The sequence below is a fragment of the Cupressus sempervirens genome, chromosome 11, assembly GCF_028749045.1.
Source record: "Cupressus sempervirens isolate cs-2001-9-10 chromosome 11, ASM2874904v1, whole genome shotgun sequence".
NCBI classification, from domain to species: domain Eukaryota; kingdom Viridiplantae; phylum Streptophyta; class Pinopsida; order Cupressales; family Cupressaceae; genus Cupressus; species Cupressus sempervirens.
In genome coordinates this window covers 183,024,318-183,047,667 of record NC_143128.1, presented here as the reverse complement: position 1 = coordinate 183,047,667, position 23,350 = coordinate 183,024,318, and the positions used below count along the sequence as shown (strand labels likewise).

Sequence of the window (23,350 nt, the reverse complement as noted above, 5' to 3'; positions counted from 1 at the left end):
TGTTTGGTTTACAACCAAATCTTCTGAGATCCAACGGCTTGATGCCATCTGGAATAAAAGGTTTTCTTTGAAATGATTGATACATTTGCAATAAAACTATCTACCATTTCCTTCAAAGTCTTCTCCCTCAACAGAGTTACCAAATGAAATCTTATTGAATAGTCGTCACCTCTTTCGAGGAGTGTATCGATTGTGCTAATCTTTTGGGTTCTTGCTTCCACCAAAGTATGCTTCCAAAGAAATTGATACAGCTGTTTTTTGATTCTGTTCTAAGAAATTTGAAATTCTGGGTAACTTCACAATATATATTGTGAGTGACTCTTCCCAGCAAAGTTGCCAATCTGTTGGTTCCCAAAACCACAGATTGGAAATCCAGGAGCTTTGCCAATTCTCTAATAGGATTACTCAATCAGTTTTTGTCAACAAACGGGAATACTCTCCTGATTTAATTCTCCTGCACTTTAGGCTTCGCTAAACCTAGGCAGGTAAACCTTCCTTAAACCCTTGCGGCTTGATTCAAGGCTTTTCTATAGCGAATTTAGACTGTGAATTCTAAGTTGGCAAAATCTTTAAAACTTGTCCAAAAAGAAATTATATGAATGCTTTGATATGATTGAATGTTTATATAATTATTTTTCAATAATGGAGTTAATGTTTGCAAGAAGGAAATATAGAGAAGGATCATAAACTTTGACTATGAACCTTATGGTTACTTTTCAATGATTCTAAATTACCAGTGCCAAGTTTACTTGGGCATTAGAGTTTGACACAATGAAGATTATTATGTACAACTTTATGAGACAACATTTAAAATATCATAAATTACCCCTATGCTCTGCAGAAGATAAATCTTATATACAATTCGACATTAGTCCAAAAGGAAGGTAATTTCTATTGTGGGAAGTCCAATTGGACATAGATGAGGAAACACATATAATTCACACTATCCCTGAATATCAAACAAAGAATGCGATGAAGAATCTAATACATGAGCTTTGTCAGAAATAATCCAATAATCGTCTTATTAATCAAAAAGGACAAATCCAAATTGTATTTATTTTCTTTGCTTTAAATAAATAAACAGGAACTAAGAATTTTTAATCATGAAATAATAATATATTAATCCATATCATAAGCCATTCTTTATAATTCATATTTCCCCTTACAAAATCTGAAAACATCTCTGTAGTTATATTGCTCTTCCAAATATGTCTTGTTGATTATTATCTCCCTTCAAAAATGGTTCACTTCTTATTTATATTTGATTGTATAAGTGAAGGTGACTTTTCAAGTCAAGAATCATGAATTTTCACTACTAATAATTAAATCAAATTGTCTCCTTTAATTTAGAATTTCTCTAATGATATTGTAGCTTCTCCAAATGGGCGATTGCCTTCTTTTGAAATTAATATCTTAATTGCAACTCCTTGATCTTTTATTATCGGGGCTTATGGAGACTCAATATCCATATTAGAGTAAACCTTAACTGCTGGTAATACTGCTAAGACCACCATCATGTATAATTATCGCTGAATTGGCTTTTCTAACTGTAAGTATTGCTTTCTTGTCTTGGCCATTTGTGGCATTAATTCATACACATGGGTGACTTGATTTGCTGAATATTTTTGTTTAAATTTTCTCCATCAATCACTTCTTCTTAAGTACTGGGTGGCTAGTTTATCTATTGCTGCAAGTAATTTGTCCCTCCTATCTGCCACCAGGTGTTGCCTATATATTATTCCTGTTCATAGCAGTATTTCCCATAACCATTTCATTCAAGTGCCAAACTATCTCCGAATGATGTGGAAATGTATGTTGACTGTATGACCCCGATATTTAATCGATGCTTTTGAATATTTTATTTTTGAATCATATACAAACACGGTCAAGGTGTCAATAGTTCTTATGTTTGGAAGATCAATCTCGTGAATCTATGATATGCAAGACCTGCTTATTTCATCATTGCACTGCAATATTTCAGGCTGGGCAATAGACTTAATTATCACAAACCTTTTATTTGATTCATCTATTTTCTATCAAATCACAGTTGCAAACCCTATATATTTTAAACAATTTTCTGTCAGAGTGATTTGGTACTGGTAAGTGTTTTAGTTTCATATTCCTCTCTCTACCTTCGTGATCAAGATCCCTTCAAATTTTCGCTGACCGCCGCTACACACTTATAAACTTCTGTGCACTTTAGTGATCAGTGTTAACTTGGGAGTTATTTTGTAAGAAGAACTGAATGAGACAACCCCCACAATTGAAGATCATCGGATTTCTGACAATCTATACTCAGACTATACTCAGACTGCAAAGCAAATTATATACTCAGACTGCAAAGCAAATTATTCCCACCATGCTGCTGTGCCTGCTATCCACTTGCAAGTATGGAAAACACACTCGGTTCCTGAGTGGTGAATGATTATGACCTTAAAAGAGATTGCCCAGTCCCTGTTTGTCTATCTTGCAACCTCTGTTATTGATTATACTTGTCTTTCTCCACAGTAACACAATGCTTTGATTTGACTTTGGCAGACTTGAGGCCTGAATCTCGCTAACGCTCTGGAAAGTATGATAAATTTTCCAGCGTCATACTATTACAGTAAGACCCAAAGGTAGCTTGCATAAACTGTATGATCAATATTTGTTATATTATGTCGATAAGCTTTTCAAATATTTCCTCCAAGAGGCTAATAATAGCCTCCTTTTTGTGCACTGACGTGAAACTATGACAATGAAGTGTGCAGGCCTAAGCAGATTAATCTTTGATTCAAATTCCGTAATAAAGCTGTGATATAGCTGAATAAGTGTATCATCACCCCTAAAACTGCTAAGGATCAATCTTATAAGAACTGATATTAATGGTAAACTTTAAAAAGCAGTGGGAGAGAAAGCTCAGACAGACACCTCAATTTGCACAAAATTAGGGCTCCATCACTTTCTAAGCCCAGCTTAAGAGCAGAGTTTTAAGGTATGGGAGGAATTATGATTCCTCTTAGTCTCACAATTTCTCTGCTTCACCGTGTAACTTAAAACACCATTTGCCTTATCCCGCAAGCTTTCTCCTCAACTCAAAATGAAGGCTAACTCTTGACTGATTTTTAGCCTTCCTTCTCATCCAACCTGACCAAATTGTCCCTGCTGGCCCTTAGAGACTTTCCAAACTCACTCACAAAACCTAAGCGGCAGGAACAAAAGGAAAAAGGAGGGAGTTCCCATTTGCAATGGGATGATGTTGTGAAAACCTCACAACGCGTCACCGCAACAACTATCCTTCTTTCCAAACAAATAACCCCAAGTGTTATTCCCACATCTGAAAACTTCAAATGCTCCATTACAATGATAGGGCGACAATGCAGATGACATACGGTAAATGCAGAGATGTTTGAAGAACACGTAGAACCATATGAAGTGTTTCCGTATTCATCTGATAAAATTGAAGGAAGAAAGAAGGCAAGTGAAAAATAAGCCAACATTAAAAGGAAGTTAAACACAAGCAAATTTGTTGGAGACTAAAAAAGAAGTATGAGAAAGTGGATATAAAGAGAGATCAGACACAACAACAATGGCAATGGTACTGTTTATTTGACTTCTTTTACTTTATCACACTCGTCTCATCAGTAGTGGATAGGCATTAGATTTCACAACCATTTCTTTCTAGCATAAAAGTTCCAAAACCACCAATCACATTCAGTTTGAATGACCAATTAAGATAATTTGTACAGTTCAAAATTTTTATAAATACTAAATAATTGCAATTTGTGTTAATATACTCTGAGAATTATACACCTAATTCATATATGAAAAAAAACTGAATTTGACACTGTTCAAGTAATGTGAAGATGTCAATGAAAGTTGGTCCAATGGTTAGACAAATTTCTCCATGACGGGGATATCATAACACTTCCAAGTTTTAAACTGGCATTCTTACACCATAGGTTATTGAATCCCTGAAGCATGAATTATTGACTTAACCTAGCACCAACAACAATTTAATTATTGAGCCTTACTACAGGATGTGACATAATACCATCTCCCAACATACATTGATTGAGGTGTCAAATATGCACATCGATAAAGTGAAGATTGCAACAAGAGGGTAAACTGAACAGCAAATCAGATTTTCTCACAATTGTAAACAATATTGATAAGAAAGTTCAGAAGGATGATTGGTTGATATTCGACAAACAAATTAAAGAAACATGTATTTTTAACACTAAAATATCTGCCACAGCAGACATCATAACACAACAACAAACATCCTTCTTTTCATATGCAAAACCTCTAAGTATCATCACCCCTAAGGATAAGGCTTAATGTTCCACTAACTTCTTGTTTTACAAATCTCACTCCACATTTTTCTGAATGACATTAAATAATATAATTGGATAAGTTTCGAATCTTTGATCCGCACATCACTAAATACTAACCAACATAGTAACAATTCCACAATCTAATTATAAAACTGGTTCACACTCAAATCTTAACTCTGAATATAAGGCCAAGAAAAATTAAAAACAGAAGTTTAATTAAGTTCATTGCATCCATAAGCAAGATGGATGCACTCTCCGAAGAAACAACTAGTGTAAAATATTGCACTACCATGCCTGAAACTGCTATTCTTTGGTAGATCCTCGCAAGATTTCATATTCATAAAACATTCAAAGAACTGACATATCTCATTGGATAAAACATGCCCGTACCATAATTGAGAGCATATTTCAAAAACTTTGGATTTGACAAAACTTGGCAGACCCAAATTTAACTGAGACTCTGACTTAGGAAAAACACACCAAAACTCCTTGAAATTCCCAAATAATTTAAAAACAAGTAGTTTACAAATAATCTTAAAAAGCATGCTAAAAACTGAATTTATATAACTAAGAAGCAGGATTCTGTTCATTCATAGATCAAAATGATAAGTTCAATACACATCGAAAATTCTGACATGGCTGTAGGCACACTAGAAGTTCCTGTTTGATTAAGGATGTTTTTATAAATATTAATATAAAAAATATTTATAAAAACTAATAAATATTAATATAAAATTATTAATATTACATCATAAAATGTATAACTGAAGTTATAAGTTTAAAAAGAATCCAAAAATCAAGAAAGAAAACAAAAAAACATTTAAACCCTAGAAACTCTCTAAAACTTCTAAACTCCAAAAAAAGTAAAGCCACAAAATAAAATACAAAGATTTTTTTTAAATATAAACAAAAATGTGACAACACTGGAATCTGATGAGGCACATATTTCAGGTTTTCTAGTGTGAAGTTTACATGCTTGTGATCATTTGATTACAGATATCACTGATAAAAAATATTTCTTAATTGATTTTCTGTTTGTTGTTTCATGTGCTATCACCCTTTCCATTCTTACCGATCATTATCAACCCACATTGCAAGTACTTGATGGAACTTAGATGGAATGTCCATCTCAAACCTAAATTATTTTTTTTTTAAATCAATATTTAACTAAATTCCAAACACAACAAGTGATAAGTAGGAGATATTCTCCACAAGAAACATAAAAAATTTTAACATTTAAAACAAATCCAATTAATTTCAAAAATAAACAATCTCAGAACAGGAAACAGAATATAAAAAGTAAAATCGGATAAGAAAGCATACTTTGTGACTAGAATTTGCTCAAATAACACTTTAACCATGTCCAGACCTCTCTTGACTCTCAGCAAGTTACGTGAATTGCTGCCTCCCACTCTAACAGAATTTGACTTGATGTCAAGATCTAACATTGACTGCAGAGTGTCTATGGAATTTGATGCTTCCTTCAAATTATCAACCTGTTCAAGTTTCAAAAGTATTCAGATGACATTGTAAAAGTTCTACTGTCACTTCCATACACTTCTACAAACTCACAGGTGTATTCTCTTCTTTTTTCAGGTATTATTGATCTTTACTTTTGTGCTACATGACCATATAGTTAAAAAAAAATGACTTAACCATTAGTGGTTTGCTAAATTATATATGTAATCGCAATGAAAAGAAGATAACATATTTACATTGAAATTTTAAGGAAAACCAAGTCCCTTTGTCAGCCTCATATAAGCATTTTTTTTGCAACATGACAAAGAATGCTGTTTTTGCAACATGACAAAGAATGCTGTTTAAAAAAATTATTCCAATGGTTAAATTCAAGCTTCAAATGAAAAAGATGCTTTTGAAGTGGCAAGCACATAACAATTTGATTTCCATACAAAGCAGAATTTATCATATGCATTCCAGGGACTGTATAAGTATGTCCATTGCTATTACAAACAAAAATATTGATAAAGGAGACGCTACAAAAGAAAAAGAAAAACATTAAATAATAAATTATAAAGTGATAATGCTTCTTCCCATATTTCTGTCAGGCTCAGAAATTGAATGTAGCATTGGCTACTCTAAAGATTTAAAGACTTTCATATACTGGATGAGATCATTCATTTTGCAATGATGTTTACAAGAAGAAATAAGATGAGTCCAAACCCCATAAAAAACACATAGTTCCATGACTCGGACTCGGCTATGACTCAGCTGCATAGTTTCTATTCATTCAGTAGGGTCTTTTACAACTGGTCTGACTCCTGGTATGAGGGGTATTCTATGGACACATAGTTCTGGAGGCACTCCTTTTAGGTCCTTGTATGTCCATGTGAACACGTCCTAGTACTCCAGGAAAATTCTAAATGCTGCTGCCTTTAACACTGGGTCCCAATCATCGCCCACGAGAATCTTCTTGAGATGATCTTCCTCCCATAGATTCATTCTTCTCAGTTTAGATTCTTTATATTTTATTTCTTTGTCCTTCTCAAATCTGTGAATCAGGGTGTCATCAAGTTTTACAGTACCTTCCTTGTATTCCTCATAATGTCCTGGGTATTCTTCCTTGAGTTTTGTCTCTTGAATTTGCAACATATTACTCTCTGATTCAAAGACCTCATAATCTCCCATTTGCCAGTGAAACAGCCCATTGAGGGAGCTTGTTTCACCTGTTAAGCGATTCCCTGGCCGTAATATGCCTTCTTTGTCAAGCTCTACTCCATCCTTGTCCCATTCTTCTCCTTCCACTTCTGAATCTAAGGCCAACTCTTGGCTCAGCGCTTGGTTTCGGAGGTCGATTACATACTTTAGTCCATCCACTTCATTGGAAAGATTTATTTTTTTTTTCCATTTTTTTAATTTTATTTACCTTGGTTGTAACAAGCCAACCTCTCCCCAGTAGTGTATCATACCCTTTTTTTCCAAGGCAATGACCACAAAGTCCAAGAAGAATTGTTGCGTACTAATCACCACTTTCTGTCCCAACTGTGTTCCAATGGCCTTGATTCTGTGCTGGTTGGCTCCTACCAACTGAAATGTAGGCAGCCAGAGAGTTGGTTTTCCATGGGCCTTCCAAGTTTCTTCAGGAAGGATGTTAACACCTCATCCTCCATGCACAATAGTATTTGTCAACTTACATCCCATTATTTCCATTTTTACCACTAAAGGTGTCCTTCCTACCCCTATGGTGAATAGAGTGTTGATGTCCTTCCCTACCTTTGCTTCCTCCTCTCCTCCCTCCTTGGCTTTTTTTTCCTTATCTCTTTTGCCTTGTGTTATAGCCACCCTTAGCTGAGGTAAAGTTTCTAACAAATCTGCAACTTTCACTAGTATAGTGGCTTCTAAGACTTGTATAATTTTAGCTTCAGATACTGACCTAAGGGAAAGGGAATTGGGGGTACTCATTTGTCCTTCTTTCGCCATGGCATCTTGGATGTCTCTCCTAGCCTCCTCCAAGCTCCCTTACTCCACACCTGCATCAGGGTATGTGAGTGTCCTGGCTTTTATCCTTGTAATGGCTAGGACTTCCCTCCTTGGTTATGAAATCTCAAGCATGTTCACACTTTTCTGTCTGGGACAGTCGGTATCCTCATGATTACCAGGTCCACACCATTTGCATAGCATTCCTCCACTTTGGTAGTCACAAGCAAAATGTCCTCATTCATTACATCATTCGTATTCGATCATAGGGCATCCCCTAGTGTGATACTGGTTGACTCCTGGGTGTATTGGAATTGCTATTGTTATTACTTCCCTATCGATTGTTCGGGTACCCTTCTGGTGATGCCTCCATGTTTGCATTCCTTAGGGGTGTGGATGGTGGTGTGGACTATTCACCTTGCATCAAAAATACCTTGGCGCTTTGTATCGTCAAATTATAAGGACATTCCTTAATAGAATGTCCTAATAACTGACATATATCACAGTCTGCCTTGGGCAACTGGTTTTTGTGTGTCCTTTCTAACAGTCAGTGCACCACAGTTTCCTTCTTTTGTACCTTCCTTATTGGCAGCCATATCTTCCATCTCCTCCCAATATCCCTTCTCAATGCTTAGATTGTTTTGGATTCATCCGCACTTTCTTTTGAGCTCTCGATGTCACTTCCACGCCTCCTCCCTTTTGAGGTTTTCCTTTCACTTTCAATATCCATGGCGCAAGTGCAAGCATCAACAAAGGATGATGATGGGACTACCTTCATCTTTTTACATAGGGATGGGAGTTAGACCTTTGATAAACCATCTCTTATGTTGGTTTACTTTCTAATTTGCCAATTAATTCTCTCACCCTCGTACTATAGGCTCGTATGGAATCATTCTTCCCCTATCTAGTATTGTATAGTTTTGTTACTATCTCATCATCATCTCATAACAGTCTAAATTCTTCTTCAAAATCTATTTGAAGATCTTTCTACCTTGTTTTCTTGGTCACTTCTAACTCTGGATATCAATCAACGGCGATCCCTCTTAGGGTAGTCGAGAACGCCTTTAACGACTTGTCCTCATCATTCTCACCATTTGCCTACCATATTGTTGTACATGTTTTTCAATGTCATGCTAGATTTTCTAATCCTTCTTTTGTGAATGGTGGAAGTCTTTGTTCGTCTCTCATTTTGGCCATCTTGGTTCTCCCACTATTTCCTTGAGTGTTCGTAACCAATTGAGTTACACCTTGAGTGCTTACCACTGGCGGCCCCCTTACTTCTCCTTTTACGTAACTAGGGATTTCTTATCGGGTTGGGCGGTGCTCTATGCATGCTAGTGTTTCCGGATCCATTTACCCACCCCTTATTTCAGGTTGTTCTAAGACTGCCAATTTCTCTATTTCTCTTATGGTAGTTTCAATCAGATTCTCTTCTATTTGGTTAAGCACTTTTGATTGGTCAATAAGATCTTTCAAACAGCGATGTCTTTCCTCTTGCTCCCTAGTACCTAAGGCTCATCTTAGGGCAATTTCCCCCTTAGTTTCAGCTTTTCGTACTCACCTTGGTCTTTGTTCAAAATTAGGGGCATTAATTGTTCTGTTGCCCAGGTGTCCTCCTTGGAATATCCCTCGCCTAGTTTTCACATAGGCTTCTTTCCACAAACTGCTTAAGTACTTGTTGCCTTTGTTGCTCCTATTGTACTTCTACTCACTTATCCTCCAACCGTACCAAGTTCCTTGCCAGTAACCGAGGTATCTACCTAAGGAGATTGTATATTATTAGTGGAACTAAAAAAATTGTTCCATACCGTGCTCTCAGGAACCACTCTCTCAGGCTTCCTTTCACACGTATTGGTCAACAAAAACTTCCCAGGCCTCCACCTTTTCTCATGTTACTTGATTTTCCCTTGTTACTTCTTCCTCTTTCACGTTACTGTTTGTGACTAGAACCTATTATAGGAATGGTGGGCCCATTGCTCCATTTTGTTTGTTATGATACCTCCAAGTTCAAACTCGACAATGACACTAAAAATTTAGATGGGTTATACCACAGTTCACCGGGACATGAATTGAATAAATCAATATTTAATACCAACAATAGCATATACAAAACTATTACCAATGGGTAACATACCACATGAGTGCAAAGCAAAATAGTATTCTTTATTTATTATCAAAAACAGTGCATCCATCTTCCATGTTGAAGAGTTCTAAAATGGATCCTTGGTTGGTTAAGGAGACCAACACACACATCCACTCACTACGTAACCAGCCCAACCCTCTACTAACTATTCTTGATCATACTATAATAAACTAATGTTTTATTGTGGCTTTACACTTGTGTGTCGGAATACGTGATATTGGTGAAAAGATCATTTTTGGAATCAAAGGGAGTTAACAAGTTATATTATTCAAATATGCGCCTAAGTATAAAGCAAAGGGCATTTAAGTGAAAAGTATATTCATGAAGACTCTTGGCATTGAGTGTGTAGAGGAAACTTGGCCATTAAAAATGTTATAAATGCATTCCTTACGAAGGATCGAATCATTCCATTATGCATTATTTATTTGATGAAGTGTGAATTCCAAGGGTTTGGCATTGAATTGGAGGAAATGGTGAATTTTCTTCAATGTCTTTCAGCACTTTGAGTTGGATTAAGCCAATGACTTGTGTTTGTCATCTACTCATTCCTTCAAGTCAATTCTGAGAACTTGTAAGGAGTTTATTTGAGGGTTTGAGATAATATTACTGCTGGCATTGCATGTTCTAGATTGGCTACATAGAGCTAGGTGATAATCTGTTATAACTGGCCGATTTTATCGTTTCATTGTATTCTATAGCAAGGTGGCATTCAAAGTACAAGCAGTGTCGCTTCTACTCATAACTGCAATTATTCATTAAGGGTGGTGTTTGACATTTAGAGGGCTGCAAACAGCAATCTAGAGGCACTGTTTATTACTTCTCCAACAACTATCAATTCCATTTGCCAAGGACTTACGTAGTTCTTATCTTTGTCAAGTTCCTTGCATTTCACTATTTAATAAATGTGCATTCCGTACAGCTGCAATTCATTGTATATATTTGCAAAATTATAAATAAGATTGTGGATTACCATTTATTTCTATGCATTTTTTTAATTTCTTCTCAAAATCTGAAGAGCATAGAATCCAAAAAATCACAAGCTTTCAAGATGGCAAGGAAAACAATATTAATTCTACAGCATACTCAAGAGTGAGCTAGCAAGGCTCATTAATTGATTGGGAAATCATAAGTTTCAATCTTTAATTAAAACCTATATAATCTTATATTGCTTTCTTGGTCTGGAGTTGGTGATATTACAATATCATATGAAATTGGTGGCAAATCTAGAGATGAAATGTAGATGTCTTCATTGCCCAATGAAGACATCTCTTGAATGGTGGATTCACTTTTTACTTCTAGCCATCTGTCATTCAACTTTTGGGACTGCTCTATATCCGCTGCTCCGAAATGCAAACAATCAATCCTGTCACAAAACAAATCATCAAAATTATTATATCCCATGCTTGCATCATGTATACCAACAATACTAGAATTCATACTATTCATTTCTCCACGATTGAAGGTTGCAATATCACACAAAAATAAGGCAAAACACGACTGTGCATGATCAGAAAGTTGGGCCCAATCCCTTCATTTTTATTTGTCTTTGAAATCTTTGATGTCAAAGTAAGCATACACACTTTTAGCTGTCCCATCCTTTGCTTCATTCCTTAGGGCCTTAAAACACTATGTTTACCCATTGGAGAACATTCAAACTCCAGTTTGTTGAAAAATTCTACCATACACAACTCTTTGTCCCTTAACAATTCCTTTTAACATGAAAGGATGATATCTAGTAACACTAGAAAGGAATGCAATCATACCATGAATTTCGCCATCATGTTTATCATCCTCAAGCTCCAAATGTGGCTCTTCTACTTTCATGCCTTCATCAAAGGACCCTTCAAGTCCTTCCTCTGCATCTCCACTTTTTGCCATCTTCATATTGCATTGTTTTTTAACAGATGTGTATGATATCTAGGAATGCCGGAAAGTGAAGCAATCATACCATGTGTTTTTTCATCATTTTTATCATCCTCAAGCTCCTAATATGGCTCTTCTACCTTCATGGCTTCATCAAGAGACCCTTCAAGTCCTTCCTTTGTGTCTCTACCTTTTCCCATCTTCATATTGCATTGTTTTTCTCTGTGGATGATATCTAAGAACAGCAGAAAGGAGAGCAATCATAACATGTGTTTTGCCATTATGTTTATCATCCTCAAGCTCCTAATGTGCCTCTTCTACCATCATGTCTTCATCAAAGGACCCTTCAAGTCCTTCCTCTATATTTCAACTTTTTGTCATCTTCAAATTGCATTGTCTTTTGTAAGTCTGGCTGACATAGAAGTCTGAAATTCTACTATGTATTATGAAGGGTGGGCTATGCCCAATGCCTCACCAAGCTTACCCACATCATCTCCTGTTCTTCTCAAGGCATCAAAGCATATCTCACCAAGTGTAAGGAGATGATCTATATCTGCAAGTAAGTCTAGGTATTTTGATTTTACTACTACCAAGGCCTACTTGAGCTCATGGCAAGAGATTCACCTCCCTCAGAAACATCATCATTCCCTAAAGCCTTCCAACACAAATCTGGCATCATCTTATGAACATGATCAAAATGGTTTAGAGCTGCAAAGACCATACCTTCATTTAACCTTAGTTAACCTTCAAAATGATGTAACTTATGAGACTCAACTCCATACAAAGCTTCTGATTTGTATTCATAGCCACGCACTTCAAGATTATGCGAGCTAACAAATGTATGAAAAAATTCATATTCATACATTGAAGCAGTTGGTTGTCCTTGAAGAACTTGATTGTCTTCTATGCCACCTTATCTACACGCTTGATGGTTTGGAACTAAGACACCATTTTTTTCAAAAATAAAATCATCCCAATCACCCAACACATGACATGATGGCACACTATCGTGCAATGTCCCCTTCTTGTAGTTATATGGACATACATGGATTAATGAATGTATCTTGACGTTACGTGCATTATGATAGTGAATTAAGAACACAAATTAATGAATTATGGATATGACTGATAGTTCCAATTGCTACAAAATGGAAATGAATAACAATGCAAAATAATGCAATGGTAAACGGACTTATATGACGGGTAATTCCAAATGCCACAATGGAATACAAATGATAGTTCAACTCTATTACAATTATATCAATGACTGCTATATATGTCTGGCAGTTCGAAAACAATATAGAATTCAATATATATGTAAAGTGATTGCTTCTGATTTAACAATATGATGCATGCATGTTACCCCGTGAGCTGTCTCTAATAGACAATCTTGTATGTGCCGCAAGTTACTGGATAAATACTAGAAAGAAGTATGTCGTCTTAGATGTTCTGATATAAATTACGCAAATACTCTGTACGGGAGCCGTCTCAGATATGTCAATAATATTATATGCTCCTTGACTGATGTTGTCGGCTGATCTGCAATTATAATATTTGCACTAAGATAAGTTGCGCTAGCAACTGTCTATTCTCTTTACCAAGCGGATTCCACAAAAATAGATATATTTATAAAATCAATTCTTCAATCTATGCTTTGGATAGCCAATTGGCTTAGTAAATAATAAATATATGTGCCAAAGAGGCATGATGAAAAGATGCCAAACTTCAATATCATTAACCACCATTTGTGAATGGATAAACAATACAACTGTTATGAATAATCGTATGTTATTGTAGATTAACATGATAATCGATAAAAGCCAAGTATCAATGGTAAATGAATATAGCCATCGCTGAGAATTATCAATATTTACTCATAATAATCATGTATGATCATTATTAGTCATCATTTGGATTACTCCTAGTAACCATAAATCATTGTAACCTTGAGTAACGCTGATCTCAATGATACCATTCTCACCAATAGTATGATGCAGAGATATATGTAAAGATGATGCTGCATGAATGCATGTCTATTTCTGATAGAATGTTTCGATATTTATATAGAACATTGTAGCATGTATGTATTCATATATCAGTGGTACGAAGGTGTGGTATAATAGTATGCATCAATTGTGGATTTGTTCATGTATGATGTGGATCATGTATGAATGCATGTATGTGTATATGTGTGTATATATTTATGCATGCATATGTATGTACGTACGCATATGCATGCATAAATATATACACACATATACACATACATGCATTCATACATGATCCACATCATACATGAACAAATCCACAATTGATGCGTATGAATGCACAAATATGTGATGAGACATCATGAATGGATGCATTTATATGGATGATAAAATGTAGGAATAAAATGCATAGCAAAGGTACGTTTATTTTTCCTTGCCCTTATTTACATTTTTATTTGATCAAAATAATGGAATATCAGTCTCCTTTCCTTCAAAAATGCTTGCCCACGAGCATTTGATTTTTCTGCTCTTATGGGTTTCTTTTATAGTTGACACAGATCCACAATGTTTCATCACTCTTAATGATTACTTCAACCCTTGGGTGAATCTTGCTCCTTGAGATTTATAGAGATTTCTTAATTTTCTCATGATGCAATTGAGGTGTGATAGTCTTGGCTTGGAGTCCACAAGGATGTCTTTCTTCCTTGCTTCTTCCAAAACAATTGTTTGTTTGTTCATATCCTGCTTGAATGGTCCTAGCTCTTCATCCACAGCAGTCCCAATATGAGGTCAGCATTCCCTAATGTTAGAATGTGGAATTGAGCCAAATATGTGTAGCCTACAAGTTCCAGTTTGAGGGGAAGACTCATGGTGTGCAAAGCACAATTTCTCCACAGACCAATTTGACCTTTAAGGTGTTGCATAGGAGTTTAGGTAGATCATATTTGTGGATCCAAGCTTTGCTGATGAAGTTGTCAGTAGAGCCACTATCCATGAGTATCTTAAAGTTTCTTCCATTAATTTGTCCTTGAATTTGAAAGGTATTCAAAGCAGGTACATCTATGTTCGCCAAGGTTACCTCATCATCTGAATCCTCCTTCTTGTAATGTCCCCCTTTTGGGTCCATTATTAAAAATGATAATTTAATCAATCAAGATGTTCATATTAGTTATTTTAGTTGTCAAATGATATTATTATTTGGATTTGGGATCGAAGGGCATAATTGTTACCCAAGTTGCCTAGACGCCAAATGTGCAATGGATTCCCTCAAAGTTTATAGGTCTAAGTCTATGCTCTATAGGATCACGGGTCGCTGACCCGTACCCTATCTTGGGACAAAGATCCAATTGCTCGGACTTAGACAAGACCCTCCTTGGTAACATTATCTTTCGGGTCACAAATCAAATAATAATAAAATTGGAGATGATCCTGTTTTTGATAATCAAAAGATTAAGTCTTATTCTTATAACACCACTATTTGATTATAAGAATATATTAGAGCAATTCTCTTGTAATGATTATTTATAATGATATTGAAAATTACTCTTAAATAATTAATGAGATTGATATTGAGTACTGACCACATAATGGTTTATTTATACTTTTAGTATTTACTCAATTATAACGCTTATGATTATAATTATAAATCTAACTTTATTGGTTGACATTACCATGCTCTTAGGTTGTGTCAGTATTGGTTGGATCCCATTTGGGTAATGTATAAATATAATTTAGAGTCAAATCAAGAAACCTATGACCCATCGGCTCAAGCACATAACCCGAGCATATTCCTTATGTCTGTTGACGGGGCATGTGAAAGTGAGGGAATGTATGCACATTGTGTGGAATCCATGGTTTACATTTCCAAACATAAATTATATAATATGGTGGGCGTGGTGTTTAATTGTTTGCCCTCCCCAATGGCACATTAGGCATATTTCTTATTTATATTATATTGTCCCTTGCATTCAATATGAGTGCACTCTATGTTTTGCATTATATGTGATATTTCCACATCTTTCCCTATATTCTTTTCACCTTCTCTCTTGTGTTCACCAATGGTGGGTCCCATCAATCCTACATGGCATAGGACAGGCTACAGTAAGTTCTTTGTTTCAAATTGCTTCCATTTACTCTGTATTTTTTCCTTATTGTTTTCCTTCCATGTTTTTTACACTCAGTTTTAGTCGAACTTATAGTATGTAGGCCATGTTCGGCAGCGTCATTTTTTTAGTTAGTTAGGAATATTAGTATATAGTTATAGCGTGTTTATGAATTAGCATATAGTTTAGTATATTGTTTGATTGATATATATATAGTTTGATTTTGAGTTAGTATATAGTTGATTAGTAGTTTATATATATATATATATATATATATATATATATATATCTTTTTGTTAGTAATTAATCAGTCAATGAGTAATTAGCATTTATTTAATAATTTTACTTATATACTCTGTACTGAAATACTTATATCTATTTATTAAATAATTTATTATAGATAATCAAGATATCTAATAATTATTTTACTCTTTAATTGATAACTTGATTATTTTGAATAGAGATATCAACTATTATGATTTAATGCCAAGTCTTGATACTATAGGGGGATATTACAATCCTACCCTCTCAAAATTGCTTGTCCGCAAGTAATTCTAGGTTTTAATTGATTCAGTATATTTATTATACAGCCTTTTCAATATGACACATAGTTAGGATGTTACAGGATAGATTGATTAGTGTATTTTGCGAGTGATTCATCTTCTATAAGATGATTGATAGATTTGATGGTATCAAGGTTGGTGAGTTGCAAAGTTTAATTGACGTATTCATAATCTAAAGATATGGCATGATTGATTTTAATGAGTAGCTTTGTTTGAATGCACTACAATTGGTATTATAGTTAGTAAATTTACATTTTGGGTTAACCATTCTCTGCTGGCTATTATAGAATCAAATCAATATGAAATTTGTAGATATGAAGTGTGTTAGAATCTGAAAAGATTAATAACCCAGAAAACTAGTGCAAAGAATAAATATCTAAACTATGAATGCAAATGATACAAAATCAAAATAGCAACACAGAGTTAGTCTCCAAGAGAGTAATGCAAATGCTAGAAGCAAAATAGCATTAAGAGGATGCTAAAACAAGAGATGTAAATACAAGCCATGTAGCATGCTTATTTAGGCTAGGAAGAGGGAGGAGGTGGCAACACCAACCAATGAGGAGCAACCATCTATCGGACTAAAGATAGCAAAGTATCTTCCCAAGATAGCTAATGGATGCTCACATGTAGGAAGGTGACACCTCACAACCATTCACCTAATAAGACATGCTTTATTAACCTAAGCGAGATTATTAAAAGTGTAAGAAAAACCTAGCAAAATAGGAAAAATAAAAAACTACACTAACAGCCCCCCATAAGCGAAGCTTAGGTGGATGTAGAAATGGGTCCCGGCAAGTCAAGTCTGATGAGGTACCCATGTACATAAGATTTCCCAAAAGAGAGAGAAAAGAGACCCCCCAAAAAAAAGTCAAGACTCCGAGTGAGAGGAAGAAGCCCCCCAAAAGATGAAGCATCCCACACCCCCAACAAAGCTCGCAAATGCAGGAACTTGCTCTCAGTGAAGGGATTCGTGAAGATGACAGCAACTTGCTCGGAAGTCGGACAATAGCAAAGGTCAATGACATGACCATGGATGAGCTCCCGGATGTAGTGCATGTGGACCTCTATGTTTTTGGTCTGCTGATGATGAACCGGATTCCGTGAGATCTGAATGGCACTCTGGTTGTCACAAAATATGATTGATGGCTGTCTAATCTGGATACCAAACTCAGTGAGAAGATGTTGAAGCCAAATGGCCTCAGTGGCGGCATTTACAGCCCCCCGATACTCAACCTCAGTAGAAGATAGAGCAATAGCAGACTGCTTTTTGCTCGACCAACAAATAGGACCTGACCCAAGTGAGAAGCTATATACCCTGAAGTAGACTTGCGATCTTCAAAATCACCTGCCCAATCTGAATCTGTGCAGCCCACCAAATCAAGCTCAATACCTACTGCGTAGTGAATCCCACAACTATGAGAACCCTGAATGTAGTGAAGGATCCGCTTAGATGCTTTCCAGTACAGCTCATGGGGCTCCTACTTGAATCGAGAGACCATGCCTACAGCATAGGAGATGTCAGGTCTCGTATGAGTCAGATAAATAAGACTCCCAACAAGTTGGCGGTACAAAGTGATATCAACAAGTGGAGAAGAACATTGAGCCTCAAGTTTGACTCCAGAAAGGAAGGGAGTCGGAGCAGACTTACAGTCAGCCATATGAAACCTCGAGAGTAAATCTAGAGCATACTTGGACTGTGTGATGGTGATCCCAGAAGGAGACTGAAGGATCTCAATCCCGAGAAAGTAATGCAACAAGCCCAAGTCAGTCATCAAAAAACTGTCCTGAAGGGCCACTTTGACAGTCTTAATGGTGGGTGAAGAACTTCCTGTGATCAGCAAGTCATCAACATACAAAACTAAAAATAGAAGTGAATCACCCTATAGCAAAATGTAGACATTAGGATCAGAATGGCACCGAGTGAACCCAACTAATAGAAGGAAGGAGTCCATCTTGGCATACCAGGCCTGAGGAGCCTATTTGAGGCCATAGAGAGACTTCCGAAGACGACACACAAGTGAAGAATCCTGAAGGAAGCCCTGTAGTTGCTCCATGTAGATCTCCTCATGAAGGTCACCATGAAGAAAAGCAAACTTCACATCCATCTGATGTACTTCCCAATGATTAGCTGCAGCAATGGCAAGAACAATTCGAATGGAATTCATTCGGGCAACTGGCGCAAAAGTCTCAGAGTAGTCAATCCCAGGAACCTAGGAGAATCCTTTGGCGATCAAGCGAGCCTTGTGTTTATCAACTGACCCATCTGCTGCAAATTTTGTCCGATAGATCCACTTACATTGAACAAGTTTTCTTCCTTTAGGAAGAGGGACAAGATCCCAAGTGTGGTTCCTCATCAAGGAACTATACTCTTTCTACATAGTTGTATCCCACTCAGGAATACCAGAAGCCTCATGAAAGGACTGTGGATCTGAGGCAATAGCAATGAAGACATGTGGAGCATCTTGGAATTGTGAACGAGTTCGCCTGGTGTCTAATGGATCCCCAACCCAATCACATGCAGACTGCAAGGTTTGTCTAGCCCAAATTGGACAGGAAGATGGAGAATCTGGAGGGGAATCATTAACCTCTGAATGATGACTAAGAGAGGAAGGAGGTGAGTTCTCTGAATCACTTTCTGCATCAGAAGTAGAGATAGAAGACTGTTCAGGTGAATCTGACTCATCAGAAGATCTGTCATGTATTCCAAGTGACTCTAATGTCAAGGTAGAAGGAGTTGGAGAAGTAATAGAAAGCGAGCTTGAAGATCCCTCCTCAAACTGAACACTCCTCTCAATGAATAACTCATGTGTAGTAGGGTGGAGCAATCGATAACCCTTCACACCATCAGGATAACCTACAAATATGCAAGGTCTGCTTTGCAGATCCAAGGCCTTACATTTCTCTGTAGGAATGTGGGCCCATGCAGAGGAGCCAAAAACCCGAAAGTGCTTAACAGATGGTTTCCGACCGCTCCAAGCTTCAAAAGGAGTAACTCCCTTCAAGGCTCGATGAGGAACACGGTTCTGGATATAACAAGCACAGTTAATGGCTTCTGCCCAATACTGTGGTGCAAGAGATCTAGAGTGAATCATACAGTTTGCCATTTCCTTCAAGGATCTATTCTTCCGTTCTACAACACCATTTTGTTGAGGATCATATGGAACTGAATGTTGTAAATCAATCCCCTCTGAAGTGCAAAATCTTTCAAACCGATGGTTGACATACTCACCACCATTGTCTGTGCGCAAAACCTTGATGGCTTTCCCATATTGCTTTTCTACAAAAATTTTGAAGTCTTGAAAATGATCAAATACCTCTGACTTCTGTTTGAGAAAGTACACCCATGTATATCAAGAAAGGTCATCAATGAATGTGAGGACATATCGGGTCCTGCTGAAAGAAGGATGTTGAAATGGACCAGCCAAATCACTGTGAACTAACTCTAGTATCTGTGAAGCTCTCCATGCCTTACTTTTTTCAAACTTTTCCTTAGGATGCTTACCAAGAATGCAACCTTGGCAAACACCTCCTGAGAATTGAACCGAAGGCAACCCTGTGACCATGCTCTGGTGGTTGAGCTGATGCAAATAGCGGAAGTTAAGATGGCCAAACCGCTCATGCCATAATTTACTCACATCATTAGAGTGAGTGAACAAAATAGATGAAGGAGGATCAGGAACAAAGTGAGAAAACAGATAGAGTCGTGACTGATGATCTGCTCTTCCAACTGCAACTACAGAATCACTATGCAACTCACGTATCTCCACTGAATCAGGAGTGAACTCAACCCACTTGCCTGAACCTGTGTGAGTGATCTGGTATATTGATAGAAGATTGGTTGATAATGAAGGTACACAAAGAACATCATGGAATGTGCCATCCCCCACATCAACAGACCCTCTCCCACACACCTCAACAGGAGTGTCATCACCCGCCAAAATAGAAGGCATAGTACATGGCTCCAAAGATGCAAGTTCTTCCTTAGATGAAGCCATGTGGTGCGAAGCACCCGAATCAAGAACCCAAGTGGATGGTGAGGAAGCAACTGCAACAAGAGCCTTACCCTTTCCTTTCCCCTTGTTGTTTTCTTTTGCCTTGTTAGACTCTTCATTAGAACTTTGTTTGATAGACTCGAGAACACTAATATTATTCTTCTCAAGAATGTATATCAAGTGATCAATTTGTTTCTTCAAACATATATGTTCATCATGATCGGGTCTTTTACAATAGGCACATTTAACCTTTTCTTTCTTAGGCTTATCGCCCTTAGAGGATGAGCTATCAATAGTTGCTTTTGAAGCAATTGATATCTGATCTTTCTTTTCCTCACTATTATTTTGTTTCTCATCCTTACTATTGTTGTTACTACTTTGTCCTTTTTGTTCTTTTGTGCCTTGGTTGGTAGCTAAGGCATGTGACTTAGAGGACTTAAGGGTGCCCATCTGGATTAGCTTCTCTTGTTCTCGAGTGAGATTGACAGCAAAATCATCAAGAGATGGCATGGTGAATTGAGTACCAAGTGCACCCTTAGTAGCATAGAAGGTAGAGACAAACACAGAATATTCTAAACTTAGCTTAGAGAGAATACTAAGAATCAGTTCTTCATCTTTCTTTTCAATTCCACATTGTTTTAACTGCAGCCTTAGTGATTTTAATTTGGTGAAGAAATCTTGGATTGTGTTGAAATTGCCTGGACTTAAACTAATTAATTCATTTTCCAACATATGACCCCTCATTGAATCTTGTGTGCCAAATAGTGTTTCTAGCTTTGTCCATACTTCATTTGGTGTATCCAAAGACTCAATGTGAAATACAAGTCAGGAGAAACAGACAAACACAAGGTTCCATATGCCTCATCACATTTGTTAAACCACTTAGGCTTATTTTCATCTTTATCAGGTTCAGTTTCAAGTCTCATAGTTATCCTATTTAATCCAACTTTCCTTAAGTGAATTGTCATGCGTGATTTCCACTCAAAGTAATTGTATGGAGTTAGGATGGGCATATTTGTTTGATCCATGATGAAGAAATGCAGAGAAGAAATGCTAAAAAGAAGAGAACTCAGCCACGACAATGCCCCCCCTTTTTACTCAATCAAAGAACCCCCCCCCCAAAGAAATATGATTTGGCACTTTATTTTAGTGCATTTACAACTACCACTAGAAAGAAATACTTAGCGGTCTTGATTTCAATGCATTACAAACCCTCATGAAAAGCATATGTTGAAAGTGAAACTTGGGCACAATAATCAAGGAAACAAATAGCACCAACATGATCTACTTGAAAAATCATGCACTTTTAAAAAAAGAATCGCCCTGATACGAGATCGTATGAGAAAGTTATGATCCTCTGAAGTTTCCAAAATGAGAACTATGCACAGTCACGGCTGAGAATCTGCAATTTCTGAAGAATTCATGCATGAAAATCAAAAAACAACTCCACTAGTGGATAGAGCACAAAAAAATAGCCAAGGTCATAACAAGAATCATCAAAAATCGGAGTCCGTATGAGCAAGAATGAGACATTTGAAAATTGCGTTCAAATCTGCGACTACCAATGGAGAGGGGTATGGCTGTAGCATTTTGTGCTCGATTCTGCAAAACATATAGCGTGCGTGCAAAAACTAAAAGATACCCAGATAGTTTTTTGATGCTGCAAACAAAACCCAGAAAGCGATTTTCTTACTGATGTACAGAAGATGTTGTTGTAGTGTAAATCAGACACTTTTAACAGTAAAAAACGGCTCCAAAAATCAAGAAACGACCCCAACAACCAAAATATGACATGCAAATGCTAGATCAGCTTCATAAGTCCATCAATGGCATGCTGGAACCTACAATACTGATTGAAAACTCCAAATATGCAAGTTGGTTGTCAGATTTGAAATTGAAACCCCAGAGAAAAACCGTTTTTGTCAAAACTTTTCTGATTCTCAAGATCATCCAAAGATGCAAGAGAAGAGCATACTTCGTTTTTCAAAAAACTACAATAAAATTTATTAGCCCCCCCCCCCCCCAAATATCTCAAATAAGGAAACTAAAATCTACTCTTGCACATAAAAAAGCTCTGATACCTTGTTAGAATCTGAAAAGATTAATAACCCAGAAAACTAGTGCAAAGAATAAATATCTAAACTATGAATGCAAATGATACAAAATCAAAATAGCAACACAGAGTTAATCTCCAAGAGAGTAATGCAAATGCTAGAAGCAAAATAGCATTAAGAGGATGCTAAAACAAGAGATGCAAATACAAGCCAGGTAGCATGCTTATATAGGCTAGGAAGAGGGAGAAGGTGGCAACACCAACCAATGAGGAGCAACCATCTATCGGACTAAAGATAGCAAAGTATCTTCCCAAGATAGCTAATGGATGCTCACATGTAGGAAGGTGACACCTCACAACCATTCACCTAATAAGACATTCTTTATTAACCTAAGCGATATTATTAAAAGTATAGGAAAATCCTGGCAAAATAGGAAAAATATAAAACTACACTAACAAAGTATGCATGAGCACACGAAGCATACACATTGATGCAGGAAGACACGAAGCATACATGTTGAAGACACAAAGCATACGCATTGAAGATACAAAGCATACATGGTATACATTTCTTAAATAGACTTTTGTTATTATTCTTGTTTAACCAATTCTTTTCAAATTTATTTTCCTTAGAAGCGATTGATCGATTTGCTTTTACCCTATCGGATGGCAAGATCATGCTCTGATATCCATTTGTAATGTACCTTTTTTGGGTCCACTATTAAAAATGATTATTTAATCAATCAAGATGTTCATAATAGTTATTTTAGTTGTCAAATGATATTGTTATTTGGATTTGGGATCGAAGGGTATAAATGTTATCCAGGTGGCCTAGACGCCAAATGTGTAATGGATTTCCTCAAAGTTTACAAGTCCAAGCCCCTATCCCAAA

General features: G+C 36.5%; 1 protein-coding gene across 1 annotated transcript in view; it reads right to left on the bottom strand.

The window, feature by feature from the left end:
- ACD11 (Glycolipid transfer protein (GLTP) family protein) overlaps window positions 1–23,350 on the bottom strand; it is a 107,391-nt gene that overhangs the window by 47,012 nt on the left and 37,029 nt on the right. The window contains exon 2 of the mRNA XM_089810416.1: window positions 5,640–5,812. Within this exon, the coding sequence (XP_089666542.1) occupies window positions 5,640–5,812 (173 nt within the window). The remainder of the gene's footprint in view (window positions 1–5,639; window positions 5,813–23,350) is intronic.